Here is a 22712-nt window from a genome sequence, read left to right as displayed (position 1 = left end):
GGGCGGCGAGATGGCGGCGGCGCTGCGGGCCGCCAAGCGGGCGCTGCGCGCGGAGCTGCGGCAGCGGCTGCGGGCGCTGGGCGAGGCGGAGAAGCAGCGCCAGGCCCGCGCGCTGAGCCGCAAGGTGGGTACGGGCGCTGCGGGCCGGGCCGGGCCCGCCCGACATGGGGGAAGCGCCAGGGGGACAGCCCGGCCCGGCCCGGCCCGGCCCGGCCTGGTCTGGGGGTTCCGCGGCGCCGGGCCGGGCCGTGGCGGGGAAAGGCCCGGGAAGCGGCCTAAGGCTCCTGTTGATTTTGGGCCTCCAAACACATCGTGCAGGGACGGCCTGCATTTATTTACTTATTCATTTCTTTAGCTGATCTGCAGCTGTATTAGCCCTTTCCTGCCAAGGGATTGCAGATTGTTTTATAAACTTCCTTTAATTTTGAGGATGTGGCAGCACATGAGCTTTAGATAGAGGAAAGTTTAAATGACTCACCTAGTTTTTTTGTTTGTTTGTTTTTAGGTCCTACCCTAAAGAAAATGCATTTTTAATAATCTCATATCTTATACTTAAGTCTTTCAATTTCTATAATATTTTGTAACTCGTCCTCTTCAAGGCTATGGAGCCAATTTTATAAGCCCTCATGGTACAAGATTTTTAGGAGCCCTCAGCTTTTGTTTAACTGCAGCTGATAAACTGAGCAACAGATCAGTCATTTTTGGTGATGCATGCATCCTAAGAGATAATATTTTTGTTTTCCTTAAAAGAAGACATTAGGAAATATATGATTTTTTATTACTGAGTATTGATTATCTAGCATAAGTTCTGAATCCTGAAATTCAGACTTTTTCTTCAGTGTCATTGCTCACCTGCAGGTTTCCTTATGGGAAGGTGCTATAGCAGACATCAGGGTAATTCTGAAAAATTCGAGAAAATATTTTGAACTATATGAAGCTGAAAATGGAGCTTTAAAATGCGTATCAGTAATTGCAATTAATTAAAGTGACAAGGTTATTTTATAGCACCTAAGCAGCATCTTTCCCAGTAAAATTTCATCTTGAAATGGCCTTTAAATTCAAACTGAAAGAGCTGCCCTGGCTGGCCTATTCACTAGTATTTAATTAGCTTCTGGATGACTGTGCTTTCTTAATGTTTATGTTCATGATTAAAGTCATGCTGTTTGCCTGCTCTGATTCTGCCATAAGAGCTGTCAGCTGGTGAACAAAGGGCAGATAATTTTTGCAAGTGTGGAAAATTTTTTACTTTTCTCAGAAAGTGCTCAGAAATTTAGCAGCTTCATCTGAACTTCAGTCTTCCTGGTAGCTTGTGGTTTTACATCTGCAGCCTCTGTTTCTTCCGTGCTGCGTAATCAACGTGTGTGTCAGTACGGCTGTGACCTGTGCGGTGCTCCAGCCACAGCTACACCTTCGAAGAGGAGAATTTTACATCTCAGTTTCCCTCTTTTCCAAACCCGTAATAAGGTTCCGCCCTGGCTGTGCTCGGTGACATGAATAACAGATATTATATTGATTCTGTAGTTTGCTGAAACGGTCAATTCTTTTGAGCAAAAGCTACCATGGAAATTGTGTTGCCTAATAATTTACTCAGTTGCAATAATCTCTGTGTAATGCAGCACAAATTACAAAAGGAAGCAAAATCTGGTTTTGCATTGTTACATAGTTTTTTTATGGCCAAGCAACACACACCATAATTGGTCTAGGGTGTTTCGTTATATTGCGCCTTAGAAAAATATATCCAACTGCTGAATATTTTACCTGGGCTTTTAACTACTATGGAAAGACAGACAAAAATGGATGAGAACCATTTCTAACCTCTGATTTGGGCAGAGGTGTCTCAAAACAGGGAAAGGGGTAAGGATTAATGCTCAGAAGAGCAGTTACCTTGTAGTTATGCAGGCACAGAACAGGGGATTTGATGTTCTCTATTCCACAGATAAGCCTAGTGTCTCGGTTGTCTGCTGGTTTAAACAGTTTTTTGTGTGTGTGTAACATAAGTATAGCTCTTATTTCAGTCTGAAAGGGCACACTTGTATTTGTTCTGTCTTGATGTAAGAAAGACACTGGAGAATGAGAAGACAAGCCTTAAAAATCCACCTCAACATTTTACTTTAGAATTTTATCTGCAATCGTGCAGAGACATAGTGGGAGATGAATCTGTTTATGCTTTTTCACCATGTAAGCATTTTTTATTTTCCATCCTACATTAAAGTTTCTCATAAGTCCAGTCTAGAGAATCTCATGAAAGTCAAAAAATAGCAAAGTCATTCAGACTCTGAAAAATGTGCTCTTGTAAGATCAACTCTCTCTTAGACACAGCTGATATTTGAAGTCCTGTATCTAAACTTGCTATATGGAGGGCTTTTCAGGTTAAAGAAAAGTTAAAAAGGGGGCATGATACTGCAAGAATTTGAACTCTGCAGTTATGGACTCTGAGGCCAATTTTGTTTTGAGTGACCTTGTAGTATCCTGTAGCTTATACTGTTATACCTACCTGTTACACTAATATTCTGCTGAGTTACTACCTAAGTGTGAGAAGCAGAATTCAAGAGAGAATCATATCTCTCTGTAAGCTGGTAACTCTGACCTGCCTCACCTTTCTGCAAGCATGCTGGTCCTTTGAGAATATTTGCACTATGTGGCACAAATGTTTAAAGGATCAGCAGACTGTCCTCAAAATTGTTTTTTGCTGGCCCAATCCTATGTTGCGCTCTCCTGCCCACTGGGTGCCAAAATGTACCTATTTTGATGTTGCTGCTGGTAGTAGTGTTGGAGTAGGAAACACAATCATTTTATTCTCTTTATGGGATATGGCAGTTTGTATATGTGCTCTTTTAAATTGATATTTTGTTCCAGTTGTCTTTTTAAAATAATCTAAATTGATCTTTTTGTAAACTCTTCATAAACTGATTTCAATAATTTCCCCTATAGGTGATTGGCCATCCCAAATACCAGGAATCCAAAAGAATTGCCATCTTTCTGAGCATGCCAGATGAAATCCAGACAGAAGAAATCATTAAGGATATTTTTAAGCAAGGCAAAGAGTGTTTCATCCCACGTTACAAGCCGGACAGCAACCACATGGACATGCTAAAGTTAGCATCAGTTGAAGACATTTCTTCACTTCCTTTGACATCCTGGAATATTCATCAGCCTAGCGATGATGACAATGTAAGAGAGGAAGCTCTTTCTGGTGGTGAGTATTTTCTTACTACATCTTGGTCCTGAACAGGAGTAGCCTGGAGGTCAGTAGGATTTCATAGCAAGAATAAAATGTTTGCTTTGGTCTTAAGTTTTGTGGTAGAGCTGCTTAACTTGGTGGAATCAGACACTTTACCCTTGCTTGCTTTCCCCTACCCTGTACCACCCTCTGTGATGTGCCAGCAGAGAACCAGTGAACCAGATCCTGCAGGGAAAAAAAAGAAAAAAAGTTAAATTAATGAATTTCTTGATCCAGTTCTGTGCTCAGCTTTGATGCAGTTTTGGCAAGCCTGGTCTAGAGGTGCACGTGAAGGAGGGAATGGGTTGCAGGGGTTCCTTGCGCTGGCAGTGAGAGTCGTGGGGACTGAAAGCTTCAGCATATGCTCTGAAAACTTTAGTTTCCATTGGAATATATAGAATATTCCATGGAATATATAGAACTTTTTGGGTGATGTATGTAGGTTAATGGATGAATTTTTAGAAATCTTTGACTCTGCAAATTTTCTCGCATGGATCAATCGTAGTGCCGATACGGAGCCTGACCATGCTGAAGAGTTCTTTGGACTGAGACCTTAGACTGAAGATAGAAGGACTTTCCTGTAGGCTCGAATGAATCTTTCTAAATCTAAAATCTTTCCCATCATTATTCTCTCACATTGTTATTTTGATTTTATAATGCCAGCTGCAATGTTGGATTCTTCATAAGGTTAAAAAGTTTAGAGCACATTTGAATGTAACTTACGGCATATTAATTTTGGTTCAGAGTAGCCTCTCGTTTTCTTATCCTAAAATACCTCATTTTCTACAAAATTGTGAACAAATTTAATTTTTATATATTCACAGTAATTACTAATTTCATTTTATATATTCACAGTAATTACTTTTTTTTCTTTTTGTAAAAAAAGAAAATCTTTGTAAAATATCTGCAGACATCTTTAGCAATTTTAATGGAAAACTCATGCTGAATTTGTTTGAAACCTCAGTCTTGGAAAAGTTCCCTAGCTGAAAGCTTAGCATGCAAACAGATTCCATGCATTGCACAGAATTATTAGCTTTTTAAGCCAGGTACAGGAACGTAGAGTTTGTAAGATTTTTTGGGGGTTGAACTGGGCTTTGTATTTGCTTTGGGAAGCTGAAGGTGACACTTAATTCCTAGGTAAGGCGGGAAGAGCAGCTCCCTGGTGCTGAGTTTATTGGGATGTATCTTCAGGGATGCCCGGATGCCAGGCTGTGGCCGTGGGGAAGACCAGGCATTGGTACCTGATGAGTCCTGGAGCTCCTGTTTGGTTCTGTGCACCAAGGAATGGTTAGGGGCAGGGAGCAACACAGATAGAGCTACACAAACCTCGTGAAAATGCTGCTGACTGCAGGGAGTTGGGAAGAGCTAGAGGATACATTTCACATAAATCCCAGGTCTTGTTTTTGAGGCGTGTGGAAGGATGAGAGTAATGAGAGTATGCGTGCTCAGCCTTTCTTATGTTCCTTTGCTTTGCCCTAGCTTTTTAAATGGCATTCTGTTTTCCTGACCAGATGTTGTAACAGTTATGTGCATTTCTGACCTTTCCTGGCTGAAGATTGATTTAGTTTATTTGTACTCAGTAACATAGTTACAATCATCAATAGTTATGTTTAGATTGGCAGGTGGACCTTGGTCCTTTTTCCCTGAACAGTTTTTGAAGATTAGAGAGTAAGTCAGAGCTTTTCCACTATTGCATAATCAAAAGGAAAAAAAATATCCCTAGAAATACACACTGTATTTTGATATCTCCATTTTGATATCATCTTGAAATACTTTTGCTACATTTTTTGAGCCAGTTACCATATTTTTGAACTTTGTTATGCTTGCTGGAGTGCAGAACTTGCTACTACATCCATCCTCTGTGTTGGAATTATGTGTGTATGAAACATTTATCTCTGTGATGTTATCAAATACTACGGTGATCTGAGGCATTTACATCATTATAAGGAGATAACACGGTGTTATATTAGTAATGTTCGCATTGCTTGCATAAGTTACTGTACAATTTCCAAGAAATACCCTGCAGGTACATAAATAACTCATGTCGCTAGAGCGTGTATTCATTTTGCATGACAAAAAGCATAGATTAGGACTGTCCTTAAAAGCTCTCTCTTTTTTACTGGCTTGATTGCTATGAATAGCTCAAATGTAAGGTGTGACTTGCACATTATACCTTAGGATAGGAATCCTTGCTTTGGAGATGGTCCTTCTTGGCTGTTTCTCCCCTGTTTCTCTGGGAAGGAACCCTATTTTGAATTGTTAGCCAAAGTCAAGATCACTACAGTTTCTGTGTTAGAAGGTTTGTCATCTTCTCTACCACACAAGAGTGACAATATTTTTCTTGGGAAATGTTGCTTTCTTTAGGCTAAATGGATGCAGCAACAGAAGGGCCAAAGGGGGAGGAAATTCATTTTTGGGGGCAGGTGTTTGTAATTGCATAACTCGTTTTATTTTGCACCTGCTGAAAGACACAACTTCTTGAACAAGCCCCTGATATATTTTCTTAATAAATACTAAATCACGTGTTTATATCTTTGTCCATCAGAATTACAATGTACACTCCTGTGTTCTCTTGCCCAAGGTAATACCTTTGATGACAGCTGCTTGCAGTAAATGTTTTACTGGAGTGTAGACACCTTGCATAACTTTGGAGGGGCTAAATTAGATAAAAGTGAACTCCTTGTTTGCCTTTTATCACAACTCCTACAGAAGTTTAAAGGACATTTCCCCAGCAGCTCTAATTTCAATGTGGTTTAGGGAGGCGGTGTGATTCACAGGGTTGAACATGGGTTTCCTCATTTGTATTGTTATTATTTTTATATAAACCTGATCTGAGAGCTATGGATGTAAAGCTAAAATTTTCCAGCAGAAGAGATATTATTTGCGGAAGGACTTGAAAAACTAATTGAGTTTCAGATTTCCATGTGGCAAAGTTCTTGGAGGAGGTTTCTTTGGAAGGAGACAAGTGGCAAACTTTGGACTAAAGGGTCTTAACTGGAAATCTTGGACCCAAGAGTAAGATTTAAATGGTCATAACCAAAATATAGCTTGGTAGTTGAGGATATATAATAAATTGTAAATGACTTTTAAAACATTCATCTGGGTAATGGGGAAAGGATTTTAAAGGATATTTATATATTTATTATTTGCCAGAAAATAAAGGGGCTTTAGAAATTGTGGCTCTGAACCTTCTTACTCTACTGTGTTAAGAAATGCAAGAAATAGGATAAGGTCTACAAAAGTAATTCTGCTTCTTTGTCTGTATGTGTTGGCCCAGGCCCTAAATGCACTGCCATATATTCTGAGCACGTCAGCTTTGGGCTCATTTGGTGCAAAAGACAAACACTTCTTGCTGTGAACGAGTGCTGCTAGTGAGCTTGCATTTGGTCATTTGTTTTCTCCCTGTTCAAGTTTACAGCTTCAGGCTTTTTTTCTGTGCATTATCTTTGCAAGGAGACAGACATATTCATTGCCATATGGGGTCTTTATGGCTATAGTGTTCAGTGACTTAAAATATGGCCAGGTATCTGCTGGTAGAGGATGCTGTGTGCTCAGGACCTTGGATTCCAGTCTGGGCTGTGAGGAGGAGCAGTGCCCAAGGAACAGACTCTTGCTTGTCCATGCAATGCCGCTCCTTGCCCAGCCTGTCTGAATGTCCCTCTCCAAGTGTCCTTCTCTGGCCTTTCTGATTAGATTCCCCACTTCCTCTTGCTCTGAGTCCGAGGTTGTCATTTTGTGGCCAGACAGATGACATAAGTAGCCATTGCCAGCAGGGAGGAGATAGTGTGCTTGGTTCCACACATACAAGATTGCTTGTCTAAATTTACTCACTTCCTTCCCCACTGTTCTGGCTCTTTTCTCTTTTTCATTGGCTCAGAAAACTTCCTTTTCTCCCCAAAAGTGCTTCTTCTACAAAGCAATACAAAAGCTACTCTTAAACATGGTTTCTGATCATTGTTTTTTTGGGTGCTGTCTTTTTAGACAGTCCTCTACCTCCTTCCCCCTCTGCTTCCTTCTCTTTGTTCCCACCTCTCCTCTCTTGCGCAAGGCAAATGCCCAAGCAGTCACTGGGAAAGTCACCTTGCCTAGAAATGACCCCGCTCCACCATGACAAGGCTCTTCCCATGCCAGCTAGGGCCACCACGCATATTTGGAGTGACACCACTGAGGGGCTGGTGGAAAGCTGGTGAAGAGAAGTTGTATAAAGCAGTGACGTGCCAAGGAAATGTCAGTGAAACCTCAGGGCTCATTCCCTTTCATGTTTCAGTTCCCTGTCTGGTCCCAGTCGGAAGTGAAGGTCCGTCTCCACCCTTGCAGTTCAGCATGTGGTCAGCAGCCAGACCTACCCCTGCAGCTCCAGTGCACTCTCTGTAGGCATAAAGGCAGTTGTGAGCAAGATTTCAAGTTCCTGCCTCAAAATATGCAGCAATAGAGCTTTCCCAAAAGTTATTTTTTTCCTAGCTTTGTTCTTAGAAACCAGTGAACCATTTTGTCTGGAATAAAGCATAAACATAAAACCCCTCAGCTTGGCACAGATGCCCAGGCTGGAAAATGTCAGCACTTGGAAAATATAGCATCTTATATGTAATGAATAATGCTGAATATTCTGCAACTACTCTGCCAGTGCATAATATATATTTGCTCCCAGAAATTAATGCATAAAGACCTGGGCTCGTAGTTTGTAAGTTCATTTGGAGAGTTCCACAATTTTATGTACTGGAAATTTTAACGATGGCAATATATGTGCTGTACCTACAAAATAGTGAAATATTAACTGGATACTCCACACTTTTAATAATAGTATATTTATCATGAATAACTATAGGGAAGAATACAAAGTTCCAATCAAGTGAGGAAATGCTAACTATGTTTAGTGAAGACTTGGCTTCTCACTGCCTCCTTTTCACGAAAATCTTTGTAAGCTGCCTTCTGAGATAAGGCTAGCTGTATTTTTCTGCCCTTATAACTTCCAGAGCAATTTGAAGCTTGCAGTAGCACAAATAACATCACTGCTGGTAGCAGAACCAGACAGGGCCCCGTTAACTGCGCGGGTTGCGTGTGGTACCTGGGAGCCCTTCGTGCAGGAAGCGTCGCCTGATGAAAGGCGAATGTCTGGCTACCACCAAGCTGCAATTGCAAGCAGCCCGTTTACCAGCAGCTCAAAATCATTGCTGAGGGACCATTAGCCCTATTTTAAACTTTGCCATTAGAATCTGTCCTGCAGAAACATTTCAGTCTGCAAAAGCTCTTTGGTGTGTCTTTAAATTCCTACTATTTATTCATGTTTTAGCAGAGGCCGCGCTTGCTACAGAACTGATGGCCTCGTGATGCCATCAGTAATCTTAGCCATTCTGAATTTCAGCACAGTTCTTTAGTTTTTTAGAAGTGTTGCTAGAGTAGTGGTGCTTTTAAATACTGTTTTAGGAGGATGAGGAAATAAAATGGGATTTAGAAAAAGATAATGACTTGGACATCCCCAGCCCCATGCACCAGAAATGTGCAGATTTTAAAACATGGAATACAGAAGAGTTTAGAAATAGAAAACAATGTAAGGAGAAAATGCTATAATTTGAAACAAAAGGAACGTCTAATATGTCTCTTCAGAGCCATTAGATGTGCTGTAGCTGTACAAGAAAGTATAATGGGAACATACAAAAATGGTGTTAATCATTCTGAAAAAAAAGACATATAGTAAATAATACTCAGGGGTAACTGTGACATATTTAAATGAGATATATGCAGATTGGAACATGTCTGGAAGAAATGAAGTATTGGTACACTGGAGAAGGCAGCGATGTTAAATATTAGAGCTTAGCAGAAAAACAAAAAATATCACAAACAAGATTGCAGAGTGATTGAGGGTACTATTTGATGTTCTTTTCCTTTGGGAGGCCTGATTAAAACGTACAGTACAATATATATCAAGGGATAGATATAATTTAAAATCTTTTTTACACTGGTCATAAAAAAGAACAGCCGAGACCATAGCATGGAACAAAATTGAAAATTGAAGCTGAGCTCTTAATGTAATTTATTTTTTAATGAAATGATTTAAAGTTTGGAATGAAGTTCTGCTTGGAGACAATGAGCCATGGTGCTTTGATATGCGTAAGAAGAGCAAATCCAGTGCAAGCGAGGCATTAACATTCTGGTGATGAGGCTTCTGGTGGAGAGAAGTGGCTTCTTGTCACATAACAAAGGATTGGAGCCCTGGAGAAGCCAATGCCACGAGTTACAGAAAGATTCAAGAAATCTGCTAGGTAGCAATAGGTGAAACGACCTCCAGAGTGTAGTTCCTAGTTTATCCCCTTGGAAATAAGGACTGTTCTTTACCTGGACAATCTCAGCATTCCCATAAGCATGTCGTTTTATTTGTACCAGGCCGTTGGCTCCGCTACCTTCTGGCAGCACCTTGTGCTGCTTTCTGTTCAACTGACACCTCCTTATCTGTGAGGAAAGGTAAATAGAATATCGATTTACTCCCAGTTATTCATTGTTTAGTTAAACCTCCGTTAAATCAGTTGCCTTTTTTTTTTTCCCCCCCGACAAATTTTGTGCATTTTCTTATTCTGATACAGAAACGTTTCCAGATCAACAATATATCCACCCATTGATCTTCCATTTTCAGCCTTTGGAATTTCTCTGATGTTATTTTGGAGAACAGATGACTGAAACAGAACATAATATACCAGAGCAAAGACATACTGTGAAATAAATGTGATGGCATCATATAGGTTAATTCTTTCTGTATATACCATAATGCTGTTTTCCTAATCAACTCCCTGTGCAGATCTTTTTCACTGGTTGCTGCACAGATGTCCCACAACGGCAGGTTGTGACAAAAATCAGCACCCGTTTTGCTAGGTGAACAAGACCCTTTTAGTGGAGCTCCTTGTGGTACTCCTGCTCAGGCATACGCACGGCGGGATGCCAGTCGCTTTCTTTGCAAGATTTTCAAAAAAATGTGCTGAAATGCAGAAATCAGTGTGTTTCTGTGGGATCACTCTGCAATGCCTGTAGTATCCTGACATTCCGAATCCCCTGTGTGCAGACAAACCCACCAACACAAGTTTAATTCCAGCCCCCCTCTGTTCAGAGGCGCCCTGCAGCGAACCTGGAGCTCTGAGCTCTCCAACACAGAGCTTTTTGCTTTCAGAAAGTTCATTAAGGCTTTAAGAGAGGGCTTTTCTTTGTAATCATCTTAAGTGTTGCATCCATATTTGCCTTCCTACATAAAACATTCTCGCTTGTTAATTCCTTGCACACAGCCAAACAACTAAAGCGATTGCCTCGCCTATAATCAATTAAAGTTTAAAGAGAAGTAAAGCAGCATCAGCAAAGGTTTTAAATTCACTACAAGTGACTCTCAAGTGTTTTGTTTAAAAGAGGGCTAATTTTGCTAGGGTGAACAGTGGCACCATCATTTTCTTCATAGTGTTTCCTAGATACCTTTCATGTTTCCTAGAGCCTTTCATAAGCAAATGAGAGGTAGGCTCTTTTGGGGAGCGTAGCTTGAGTCACTGCAACAAACTAGTAACAGGGAAATACAAATATTTAAGTATTTCTGGCTGCATTCACTAATCCGAACAGATTTTTTCCTCCCTCTACTTTAAGTTTTGGAAAGCAGGAGTGTCTACACCAAGCTTTTCCTTTGTGCACAGAGCCCGGACAGTCTGCTGAAGGAATGGGAGCACTTCGGCTCTCCAGGCCCGCGTATCCAGGGCGGCACGGCGGAGCCCGGCCCCATGTCCCTGCTGCTCCTGCTCCGTGTTCCCCTTCTCGGCAGTGCCTGGTGCTCGCTGCTGAGCAGGTTCAGCTCCTGAATCGGGCAGAAAATGACTTTCTTTCCCCCTTCAGTTTGTTTTCTGCCGGTTTAGTGGGCTGTTAAATAGTGCTTGTGCTGCCTTTTTGTGCAAATGGGACGACGAGGAGCTCTTGGGGTGTAGCTGGAGGAGATGCTCCGTCTTCAGGAGCGACATGAGGGCCTTTGCCGGCAGGTGTCAGTATTCCATAGATTTCCTAGGGAGCACTGGTGCCATTTAGGCTGTTTTCCTATTATTAAAACCTCATTTAGGCATTAGAATCACACACACAGGAGAGCAAACGCTCCAGCCCAATCTCTCCAAAAATCAGAGGCGGTGGAAGGGGTGGAGGATTCCAGGAACAGTTTTGTGTTTGGGTTTTTTTTAAGCTGTGCAGCTTTTGTCAGAGAAACCTTGTGATAAAAAAGCTGGATTTCTCAGCTGTTAACACATGTTAGAAACCAACCATGAGGATAGTGTCTCCTGCAAACCAACTGTCTCTGCATGTTCAATAGACCCTGCCTTTACAGGGCATTCCTGACGTTTCCATGCCCTGGAGTAGCTCTTTCCTGGAGTCATGGCTATGCAATGACAGAGAAGTTGATGCTATTTACATTTCATGGGCAACCCCAGGTCTTTTATTGTAAAGAATCTGCTGACTGAGCAAAAGAGGTTGGAAATTTTAATAGTGATGCTGTGTGATATGTTGAAAAAATCCCCAAATGATTCATGTGTATCATATTTTGATGTAAAAATATCCAGACAGCAGTATGCAAAGGAAGAGGACCAGAGTGAAAAAAACAAAGTGCACATGCACGTGTGTGAAGTGGAAGTATTTAAACAAGTGCTCAAACAAACACTGATATGTACTTGATAGGATCTTAAAGTCTCTCACATAATCACACGCAGAATTACACACAGATCCTGGTGTTTTGTGCTGCAGCAATGTCACAGCAGTCCACGCACCAGCAGTTCGAGTGCCGGTGCCTTCAGAGTTTCTCCAAAACAGAAGCTTGGCAGTCAGCATTTACTGATTTAACAAAAGGCATCAGTGATGCTGTGAAGTGGCTCTAATGCAGTTTCTCCTCCTGTCTTTGGGATTGCTCCTTAGAAAGCCACATTTTGGGGCATTTTGTTGGTTAAAAATATCAGGATAGCTCAGGTGCAACCCTCAGAACCAAAGATATTCTGCTACCCGTGTTTTTCCAGTCAAATTTCCTAACTCTTTGCTCACGTGCCTAAATATCAGGAGTGAATAAATCATTTTTCAAAGGCAGTTAATAGAAACATTTCTAAACGATTTATTTTATTGTGAATTTTCAAAACCAGACAGTTTTGTAGGTGGCATTGAGAGATTGTAGTTTATTTAGTGTGGTTATGCAGATCTGGTGAATAATAGTGACATTAAGAAGAACTTGTTCACATTTTATTTCCTTTAGATAGGCATTTGGCAGGTTCTGAAAATGAGACACTAGAGCTCAGCTGGCTGTAGCCTAAACCTCAGTGGAAATGAGTGTGATGTTGCAGCCTCGCACAGTCTTCTCACACTGTGAAACCACCTAGAATTTGGACGCAAATCTTAACCTTATACAGCAGCTTCCCTCATCACGTGTTATAGGATATCTGTGAAATGATATTATTGGTGCTGTTGAATAGGGTTGTCTGTGCAGGGCTGATGTACCATATCTGACTCTATGCTACTAAATTTATGAATTTTTGTTTTAAATTAGTTTGTTATAGAAAGTGGGTGCTTATTTGATCATCTCTTAATAGCACAGGAGCTGATCCAAAGGCATTTTTAGTGTGTTTGGCAATTTGTTAACAGGACAGTGACTGCCCTGTTGTTTTAAACCCATATGACCGATGGCTATCATGTAGCTTCGCAGGGAGAAGGATAAATATTTTATTATGCTGTAGTTCAGAAGGGTAAGTATGAACTGCGGAGGCCGATGCTTCACGCTGACACAAAACACTGACATGGATGAGCAGACAGATAAATGCTGAGTTGCTCGTTGCTTGTTTGTTGATTCTGCTGATGGGTCCTTTTTTTGCAAAATATTTTATTGAACTAATAGCAAAAGCTCTGTCAGTCATGTGAGTGGCCCAGTTACCTGTAGTGTGTGGACTGCAGGGGAAAACAGTCTACTTGGTAGATGTGTATGTGCATGAAAGATAGATCTGTGAGTCGTGGGTGTGTGTGGATGTGGGATAAAATGTTGTTTTTCAGAAAACAAAGGATGCAAAACCTGCCTGATACCTACAGTTCTCTCACACAGAAATAGGAACCAAAAATAAAGCAAATGATTGCCTCAGAGGTTAGAAGTGTTTCTGCCTAGATGAAGGGCAGATCAGTGCCCGCAGTAGGCTGTGAATTCCCAGCAGCAGGTTGTGAATTCACAGCTGGGTTAAACTTTCTTGACTGGAGATTCCAAGGGGACACCTCAGACATGAGGGATTGCTCGAGGAAGGGCCGTGGGTGCAGCTTTCACCTGGCCGCTCCGCTGCTCCCTCGAGCAGAGGCTGGAGGAGCCCGGGCGGCGCGAGCGGCTCCGAGGGCCTCGCGGCTGGAGACCGTGGCTGCATCCCGCGGGATTTGGCTGCCTGCTGCACACCTTGAAGCCGGCTAACGGGAACCAGAAAAAGCCTCTCGTGCCCCTGCTGGCTCTGAGGGGGTTCTCTGCGGTCAGCTGTGCTTTGCACATTTTCCGTTTGAGTTCTGGGCTAGGATTTTTGATTTTGGGGGGCTAGTATTTTCAATTTTCTGTGCCAACATTTAGATTTTTTAGTTTTTGCATTGTTAGATAAAAAGTCAGCATCTCTTTGGTTTCCTACCTAAGAAAGAAATGTTTACAAGCAGTTAGCAAAAAGCTGCTCCTGCCAAAGGGCACTGCACAATTAAAAGTGTTTACATGATGGAAACACCTGGAGAAAAAAGTTAATGACTGCCATTTAATATGAGCTGGTTTCCAATCTAATATCAAACATAACCTTTAGTCCTATCAAATATCTCTGAGATCACAAGGAAACTACAGAGTGAGCGCTAGAGAAAAACTGTTTATGAACAACCAAGAGCAAATATCTACAAGAAAAATGAATTGATTTTTCTCAAGCTTTTGGCAGTAACTTGTGATATTTTATATTTTCTTCTTGAGGCAAGCGCAGAGTAGAGCCAGTGAAGCCGTGCTGACGTCCAGCTGCAGAGGAGCTGGTCCTTCATGTTTCAACTCATGGCTTCTAAGGAGATGAGTGTTGTGCTGAGCTGCTGATATTGACTTTTAAGACGGTATCACATGAGCAAATGCGAGTTACTGGATAAGTTTCCTTTCTGCTTCAGGGATTGTCTTTGCTTCCTAGCAGCCTGGCTGAGGGAAAGTGAAGCAATGTCATTGTTTATATTTGTAATCACTTGTGTTACTGGAAGAAGGCAGAATAATTGGTTCTGGATGAATGACTTTTTTTCAAATATTTATCAGTTGCAGTGAAGGGTAGTGTTTCTGTCTCCTTGCTCATTAAATCAGGGAGGTAATTCTACTTGCCTTCTATACAACAAGACTTTTGTTGGTGGAAAATATATATGCTACAAGACACGTGCCCAGCGGTACCTGTCCCAGGTACCAGGCTGCGCGGTGGTGCCAGGGGCATCCAGGATGCTCTACAGAAAAGGCCTCGTTCTAGTTGTAAAGGGGAGGGGAACCCTTTTGCTGCAGCGTGTTTCAAATACTTCTGTGGAGTTGGTTTCCCCAGGTCTGGTGATTCAGCCAGACCATGCTGTGTTAGGTGCTGTGTGAGTATAGAACAAGGTGATGGTCTGAGCCCTAAGAGTGTGTGGCGAAAAGCTGAGCCTGCATAAGACCCTAACTACACTGCTAGTAATTAAAGTTACAGCAACAACCTGTCACTAATGGCCCATCCTTTACATGTCATCAAGACTGATATTTTCAATATCAAGAGCAGAAGGTATTATTGCTTCCTTTTCATTCTGAAAAGTATTTTTTTTACTGCCTAAAGAATAGAGGCTTTTCTCCACTGTGGTCTTTGCTCCATATCTAGATAGTCAAAAGGCCAAAGTTAGCTTCCGTTTCTTGTAAGTGAACAGATTTTAAGTATTGCCTCTGTAGTGGTTGTGCATAGACTGGTCTGACATTGCTTATAGTATGCGTTATATAGAAAGATTCCCCTTTTCCTTAAAAAGAAAATTGTTGTGTCTGAACCTGGTTCTTCATAGTCCTGCAGCTTATATAATCATTTACATGAGAGCAAAGCAGGGAGAGCTCCCTGAGCACCAACTCGGAACAAGCTGCACACAGTAAAAAAACCCAACCACTTAAGAGCTTGTTCTTGTCCAAGGTACCGGCCTGGGAGAATTAAGTCGTCTTTGTGGGAACAAGTGGAACTGAGTAAATGCTACACAGACTTTTGTGTTTTAGGAGATGCTTCAACTGCAAGCAACAGCAATGGCAATGTGGAGCTGATTGCTGTCTGTCTTGAGCTTAGCAGGCATCTGTGCTGAGTGTGATTTTGAGTAACAAGTTGCTGTTCTTTGCATTTGCTGCAGCTCAGTCTCTGCCTCCTCCTCAAGGGCCTTGGAGGCCTGGATGGGAAGCCTCCTACCTCTCACCTACACATGTTGCTGTGTCCCCAAAGCAAGTGGCAAAGATGGATGGGAAGGTGGGATGACAGAGTACTGTGGTTTCACCCTCCTGGCGTGCTGGCTGTTCAGGCCGTCCCGCTGCAAATCGGGGTAGCAACAGTCTGTTAAGGCCTGCCAAACCTGGGAGGAGATGGACTTTGCTGGCGCCGCTCCCGTGGGCAGGTCAGGTCCCCAGCAGTCTTTACGTGACCTGTGTCTGTGCAGTTTGATGGACCCTCCTGTGCTTAACCATTGTCAGGAACTCGTCAGGAAGTGCAGGCTGGCATTTCAAGTAGGAACATCAGATTGAGGGGAGGAGAGGTAATGAGGTGCAAGGAGAAAATCCTTCCCTAGGGAGCAAATCAAACCTGATACCATTGTAAAGGGTAATGAGAAATGCACTGCCAAACTCAGGAAATTCGCGGCAGCTGCCTAGGGGAAGTGAAACTTAGTATTCCTATTTAAGACAGCAGAGAGGGGATGCTAGTGTTTTGGTCTGCTGGTTAAGTCAGGGGTACAGATTGCACACCTGCCTTTTGCATATGGCTTTGCTGCGCGTTTCCTGAGTCCTTGGGCAAGTCATTTCACTTCTCTGTGCCATAAGGTATGTCTGCATAGACGTATGCAAGTCAGTGCAAGTGAACTGTGCCTATCCACCCACACGGCGTGCTCTGAAGCTGTGACTGTATCTGTACTGCTAAATAAAACAGGGCCATGTGGCACGTCCAGTCATTTTCTCTGCATTGAATTTGGCCTCTCTTTTTTTTGATCCCACATAATGCCTCTCTGGCCCTAGGACAATACTGTGGTTTTTTGTTTTGTTTCTCTGTTCGTAATATCTTAAATAATACAAGCTCTTGTTGCAGAGGTGTTTCTGTAGTGTGAAACTGGAGATTCGTGTTGCATGTTGTGACATGTGGTGGGAAAGCCTGCGTCTGTGTCTGGAGGAGCAAAGCCTGCTCTAACGGGCCGAGGGTGTAGGAGGAGGCTACAGGGTGAAGGGAGCCAGACCCAGACACTTCCCTCTTTGCTGCTCTTGGGAATCCTGTCCCCTGGGGCATGCCTGGGTTTCGCTTGGAAGTGTGAGCCAAGCAGTCCCAGGAGCGCGTCAGGAGCGTGCGGAGGATTGAGCCGTGTGGGCCGTCTGTGGTCCTGGGAGGGAGTTGCTTTCTGGCCCTGCTCTATTTAGCAGTATAGATGAAGGCAGTGTGGCCATGTCAGCATGGCTGTGAGCCCATGGCGGTAGGTTGGGGTATGTTGTTTCACACACAGTGCTGCACAGCTGAAGGAGCCGTAGCCGCAAGAGCTCACGTCACAGACACAGCAAATTATTAGGTGACTGTCATAACTACCAACCTTACCGGGATACCATGTAGCTTAATTAAAGTTTATGAGAAGCATCATGATGCTCTGCTTGGAAGCCCTGGACTGGTGCAGTATAGGATTGCCTGGCATAGTGTTTTTCTACCTTTAACAATTTGCGGATTACCTAAAAGTTTTCCAGGAGGAGCATGGATTCCCTACAGCAAAAGACCTGTTGGCAGTGGGTTCTTGGTTTTCCTTCTTGTGCCCTCAGAGGCCCTCAGGATCCAAGAGCCTCAGAGATCCAAAAGCCGCCAGTTAACAGCTGTGGACATGGGGGGAACACTGGACATGACAAGAAGAGGGACAGAAGTGGATGCAGCCCATGAGGTCACCGTGACAGTGTCAGCAGCAAGAACTGATGTGTTGCTTGGTGCCCAAGGGATGAGGATGCAGATGGGGCTGGAAGTGCTGGCGCTGCGAGGGTCATGTCCTAGAAGGACAAGATGTTATTACCCTCACTCACCATCCTGTTGACGTGCACTCAGTGCTGATAGCAATCTTTCGTGTCTGCAATCTTGGTCTCATCTGTGTGTCACCTCTCATCCTGTGGCAGTTCTTCCCCCGCCCCACCGCAGGCACCACAAGAGGTTTTGCTGCTCCCCAAGTTATGAGGAGAGGAAGTGTTTTTCTCCATGGGGCTCTCTGCCATTCATTCTAGCTCCCAGAATTGGATCTGGGGCTAATGCTGCTTGAACTGCCTTCAGGCTCCTTGCAGGGTAGCTGTGTCATTTTTCTCCTAAAAGTCTGGTTTGGCATTTTACTTTAATCTTGAGCTGTGTGAGTTGCATGGATATGAGACAGTGCGTTGTGAGTCAGAGAAAAGGCATTCAGCATTACAGTGCTCCACTGGAAAAAAAATAGGAAGGTAACTATTACAGTATTTACAGCATCATTTTTCATATTTTGCAAAAGCTTGTTTGAGCTATTCAGCATAAAAAATCCGTGATTGTAGAGGAGCTGACTCATTAAAATAGACTCTGCTTCTCCAGAGAACCCAGAGGAAAACACTATTCTTTAATACATCTAAATTCACTCGAGTGTGGCTTGTGCTATCAGTTAAATGACATAGAAAATATATTTTGTCCCTGCACTGTTCCTGCCAATTCCCTTTTTCTTTAGTGCTTCCGCTAAGTTGTCTTCCTCCTGTCTGTAATATAAATGTAAGGAGAAATGGCACCTTTCCACTCCGCAGGTTTGTCCCCTGTGGATGTTCTTACCTGCCAATAGCAGCAACTGCAAATGTTTTCTGCTTTTGGTCATATGAGTCACATGGAGTGAAAAAAGCTGAAAAAGTATGAGCCAAAATGTGTTTCTTTCTGTTTGTCATTAGTGTTTGGTACATACTGGTTCCTGGGTCACCCGAATACTTATGCAGAGCAACTCACAGAGGGTAAGTGATGAGCCCAGGAGGGAGGATTTGACGTGCAGAATCCCTATCATGGACCATGCTAATGGGGGAGAAGAGCAGCTGGCCTCATCTTGTACGTTAAGCATCATTCCTCTGCTAGATGCAGGAGCATCGTGTGGTATTTGCCCACGAGGCATTTGATGGTGCTGTCTGCACAAAGTGGCAACAGAGACGGTATTTGGATTTGGGAGAAGCAGAAAAATCCTTGAAACAACCTAGCCCTGGTGAAGGAGCAGAAGCTGGTTATGAAAATGCAGTTCCAGTAAGAAGTAGGAAGCAGTGGATGGAGATGCTCTGTTGCTTCCCTTCCAGACTCATGTTAACTGTGTTTTAGTCTGTGCTGGCTTTCCCGTGCCGTTCCTACACTTCTCTCTTCAAGTGTCTGTCTTCTACAGCAGCAAGTAAAGACTCTCTTTGCACTGTGAACCAGGTACGTCCCGGGGGTCAGCGGCCAGCACCAGGACAGCCAAGCTCATTTGTTTAGAGGATGTCCTTGCGAGATGTCTCACACTAGAAGAACAAGCCCTGCATGAGTAATGGGGACCTGCACTCTGGCTGCCTCTGCCTGCACGTTGCTCATCGTGGCAGCCCTCTTCCTTTGCCTACCTGGCAGGGATGTGAATCAGCTCCCGAAACAAGTTCAGCAAACTGTAAATTCTAGCTGCCTGCCTGGCAGGATGCCGCTCCACATCTGTTTGCAAAGCAGGAAAAAATGGGCTAGCTGACCTTGCAACTGAAGTGCCTTTTTTATCCGGTTGGTGGGATCTTTTGTCAGGGTTTTGCAAGCCAGTTGGATCTGTTTTGTCCATATGAATGGCCCTTGTGCTACTTGTTTCTTCTTTTTTTTGCTGATTCTGCAGTCCAGTACTCTCTCAGAAGAGTCTTGAGGAGCCCATATGTTCCTCCAAAGAGAGGCTGTGGGAGGAACAGTGACTTGCTGGAGGCTCAAGAGAATGGTCCTTTGAGAGAAGAGGAACATGACATCATGAGAGACAGGCCTTCAAATTTTGATATAAAAGGACTTTCAGAACATATTACATTCAAGGCCTTTGGTTTTGAGGGGTTGAATGAAGGTTCATGACATTTTACTTTTATGTCAAGAAAATGCTCGTATGTTACTTCTTTTCTTTCTTTTTTCCTTTTCTATTTTGTATCAGATTTTGAGTTCATCCGATCTTCTGATTCACTCTCTAGTTATAATTTCTATGAACTCTGGGTGTAATTTCTACGTGTTCAATCTCTGCCTGGGTTTAGATTCATAATCATTAGTACGGGGAAGTACAGGGTTAAAATGATAAAATAATTTTGTTAGAAGGCAGATTATTTTTTCCCAGCTTTTCAAGGTCTAATTATTTTGCACCTGATCTAGTATGCAATTGATAAGATGAAAATGTAAATTTACAGGTTTAGTATTCAAGGTATTTTTCATCTGATCAAAGAAAAGGAAGCATTTTGCAAAATACAAAGCTATTTTTCTTGCTTACGTCCAAAGTTATGTGGATGTGTTCAGGCCATTGGGAAATCCACAGTGCATCCACTAATAAGTGTTTCATTTTCTGCAGGGGGTCTGGACCTTATCTTCATGCCGGGCCTCGGGTTTGACAAAAAAGGCAACAGACTGGGAAGAGGGAAAGGATATTATGATACTTATCTTGAAAGGTGTGTGCAACATCCCAGTGGAAAGCCTTACACAATTGCCTTGGCTTTTAGAGAACAGATTTGTGAATCGGTGCCTGTGACAGAAAATGATGTCCAAATAGATGAAATCCTGTATGAAGACTGCTAAAGGTTATCTTGATGCCAGCTGTTCTGCAGAGTGACCAACTAAAGACTTCAGATCTGTTAATCACAACTTCTTAATAGTTGTGTTTGACTTTGGGAACAATAAAATAATTACTTTGATTTGAACAAAAGAAAACTATACCTATGATCACAGTAACGAGGACTGCATGGATTTGCTTCTAATTGGAAAATACCTGATGTGAATTCTTGTTGTAGAATCAGCAGAAACATGAATGTGTGGCTGTCTGTTTATTATGGTAAGGATCATTTCCTCTCATCATATATTGGAGCTCCAAGTTTCTTGATATTCAGCAGTTTTATTGCTCCAGTTTAGAACTGAGCTGTCTGCTAATGACATTTCTTGATGCATTCTGGAATCAGATATTTTGCTATGGCAAAAGTTAAGAACACTGTCCTTTGTACTTGAAATTATATACATCCATCAGCCAAAACAGAGACTACCAAATAAAACACATAGTAAGCTAGGCAAAAAGTGGTGGTTGGGAGAAAGCCTTATTTGATTTTAGTGTCTACAGTAATTTTGCTAGTGTATTTGGCTTCTTAAAGTTGTCTAATAATAAAGAGTGAAAAACAACATCCATGGTTTTGTTACACATTTATTTTGTCTGAAATTAAAAATGTCATCTAAAAATTGGTCAGTGAATTCTCAGTCTGAAGAACAAATGTTTCTTTGTAAAATAATTCTCAAAAATTATTTTAACCTGGATAATTTTGTACAAGAGCCATTCATAATATCCTGGAATAATCTGGGAAATACTGGTGCAGTGTTAAAGGTTAAACAGAAGCTAAGAATTACGCAGAATGGTTTTTGTGGAGCAGGGTTCTGGGTGGGAGGTTTTATTTACCCCAGGGCAGATAACAGCAATCGCATCTGGTCGGGGTGATGATGTCAAGGAGCAGGTTGGAGGAAGATGGACCCGCTTTCGTCCTGGCCACAATAAACAGCTCAGAGCAGGGCGGGGGAGACGTGCCAAACTTGTCGGTCCCGTGCGGGTGGGTGGGAATGGCTGCGGGGCTCGCCGGGGCCTCTCGTGGCACCTACGTGGCCTGCACGAGTTTTGCAGTGGTTTTTGCTGCAGAAATATATGACCCTAAGTACACACTGCGTGGATGAACTGCAACTGAAGCACCTCTCAGTCTCGGTGTCTGCACCGTGGTGGAAATATCTGTGCCCAGAAAAATGCACTACCCAGTCAGAGAGACAGCACTAGGTTTTTAGAGTAAATCTGAGTTTGGGGAATTCAGGCAATAGTAAGAGGGGCCAAATACTGACTTTTTTGCCTTCCTGCTTAGTTCACAATCCTACCTGCATTCTTCAGCCTGACTTCACTCCTTCTATGCATGTTTAATTCCTCTTTCAACCAGTAAATCAGTACATTTATTTTAAGCAAAATGCTCTGCGTCATCGTTAAAAATTCCATGAATTCTCAAGGACTATCTGCAGAGCAGAATGCCCTTAAGACTTCCTAGACAATAACTGTTTCTGTGAACAAAACTGTGCCTGCAGTAGATGTGAACCTTCTTGTCTCAGGCTGCCTGTGTTCGGTTTTATTTGTGTTCTGATAATACAGTGACCAATTAAACCCTCTTGCTCTGGGTTAGTGTAAGCTCAGCAAATGCAGCCTTGCTGGCTCATGCTCCCTGGTCCTTCTAACTCCTGTGGTAACGGGTCCCTGTCACTTGGGTCAACACCTGCAGGACTGGCCTGTCAGGCTTCCCATTGGTGTTACAGAAAGGGGCAACTAGAACAAGGCAGTCGGTAGCGGTTTGTAATATCAGCTATTTAGTAAAATGTTGGTGCTCAGACACGGCCTTCTGTCAGTTTGATACCAACCTAACTCATTCCGCTAACCACAAGCTGAATTTTTGTACTTCATGAGCTGCAGACTACCCACAGTAAGATATTCATGTGTCATATGGGCTTCTGTGGGCAGCAAGCGAGATGCCAGGGAGTGTTGGTGCTGGGCACGGAGCAGGTCGTTCCCCCGCATGGCGCAGTGCGGCCAGGACAGGCTATTGGGATTCACCATCTTCAGGGAACAAATCTGATGAGAATAGGAACAGTTTTTCACAGTGTCTCTTCTTTCAGGGCTTTAATCCCTTTTTCATTCTGAACTTGTGCTAGTATATGGAAAAAAAAAAAGAAAAAGTCGGACTTTGTGTACTGAAATCCGTCCCTAGATTCATCTTCTGGGTGTCTGGAGTTCTCTGGTCACACTAGGATCAGGACTGTGTGGTATGGGATGGCCAGTGACAGAATTATATCGAGGCCTACGTTTTTCACTGTGGTAATTTGGTACCCAAATCTGCTGAATGTTTCAATGCCTGTATTCAGTCCAGCTCTGTTTGACAACTGTGTGTTCCCATCCCACCAAAATCAGTGTGTACTTTTAGTGCTGTCCTGGCTTAAGGTTTAGCCATGGCAGCTTGACTGGGATCCTGAAGAGAAACTGTGTCTTTGGTTGGTGTGATACCTAAGCCGAA

General features: G+C 42.8%; 1 protein-coding gene across 1 annotated transcript; it reads left to right on the top strand.

Annotated features, from left to right (window-relative positions):
* On the top strand, nt 1-20509 carry MTHFS (methenyltetrahydrofolate synthetase). The gene is made up of 3 exons (XM_088539746.1): nt 1-124; nt 2932-3196; nt 19988-20509. The coding sequence occupies exons 1-3, from the start codon at nt 11-13 to the stop codon at nt 20209-20211; spliced, it is 603 nt and encodes a 200-aa protein (XP_088395872.1). The 5' UTR covers nt 1-10; the 3' UTR covers nt 20212-20509.
* Nucleotides 20510-22712: the final 2203 nt, after the last annotated feature.

This window comes from Tinamus guttatus, unplaced genomic scaffold, assembly GCF_059628265.1.
Source record: "Tinamus guttatus ecotype Peru unplaced genomic scaffold, ASM5962826v1 Tinamus_guttatus_pri_ptg000004l, whole genome shotgun sequence".
In the NCBI taxonomy this organism is placed as follows: Eukaryota; Metazoa; Chordata; class Aves; order Tinamiformes; family Tinamidae; genus Tinamus; species Tinamus guttatus.
This window is presented reverse-complemented; position numbering and strand designations above follow the sequence as displayed.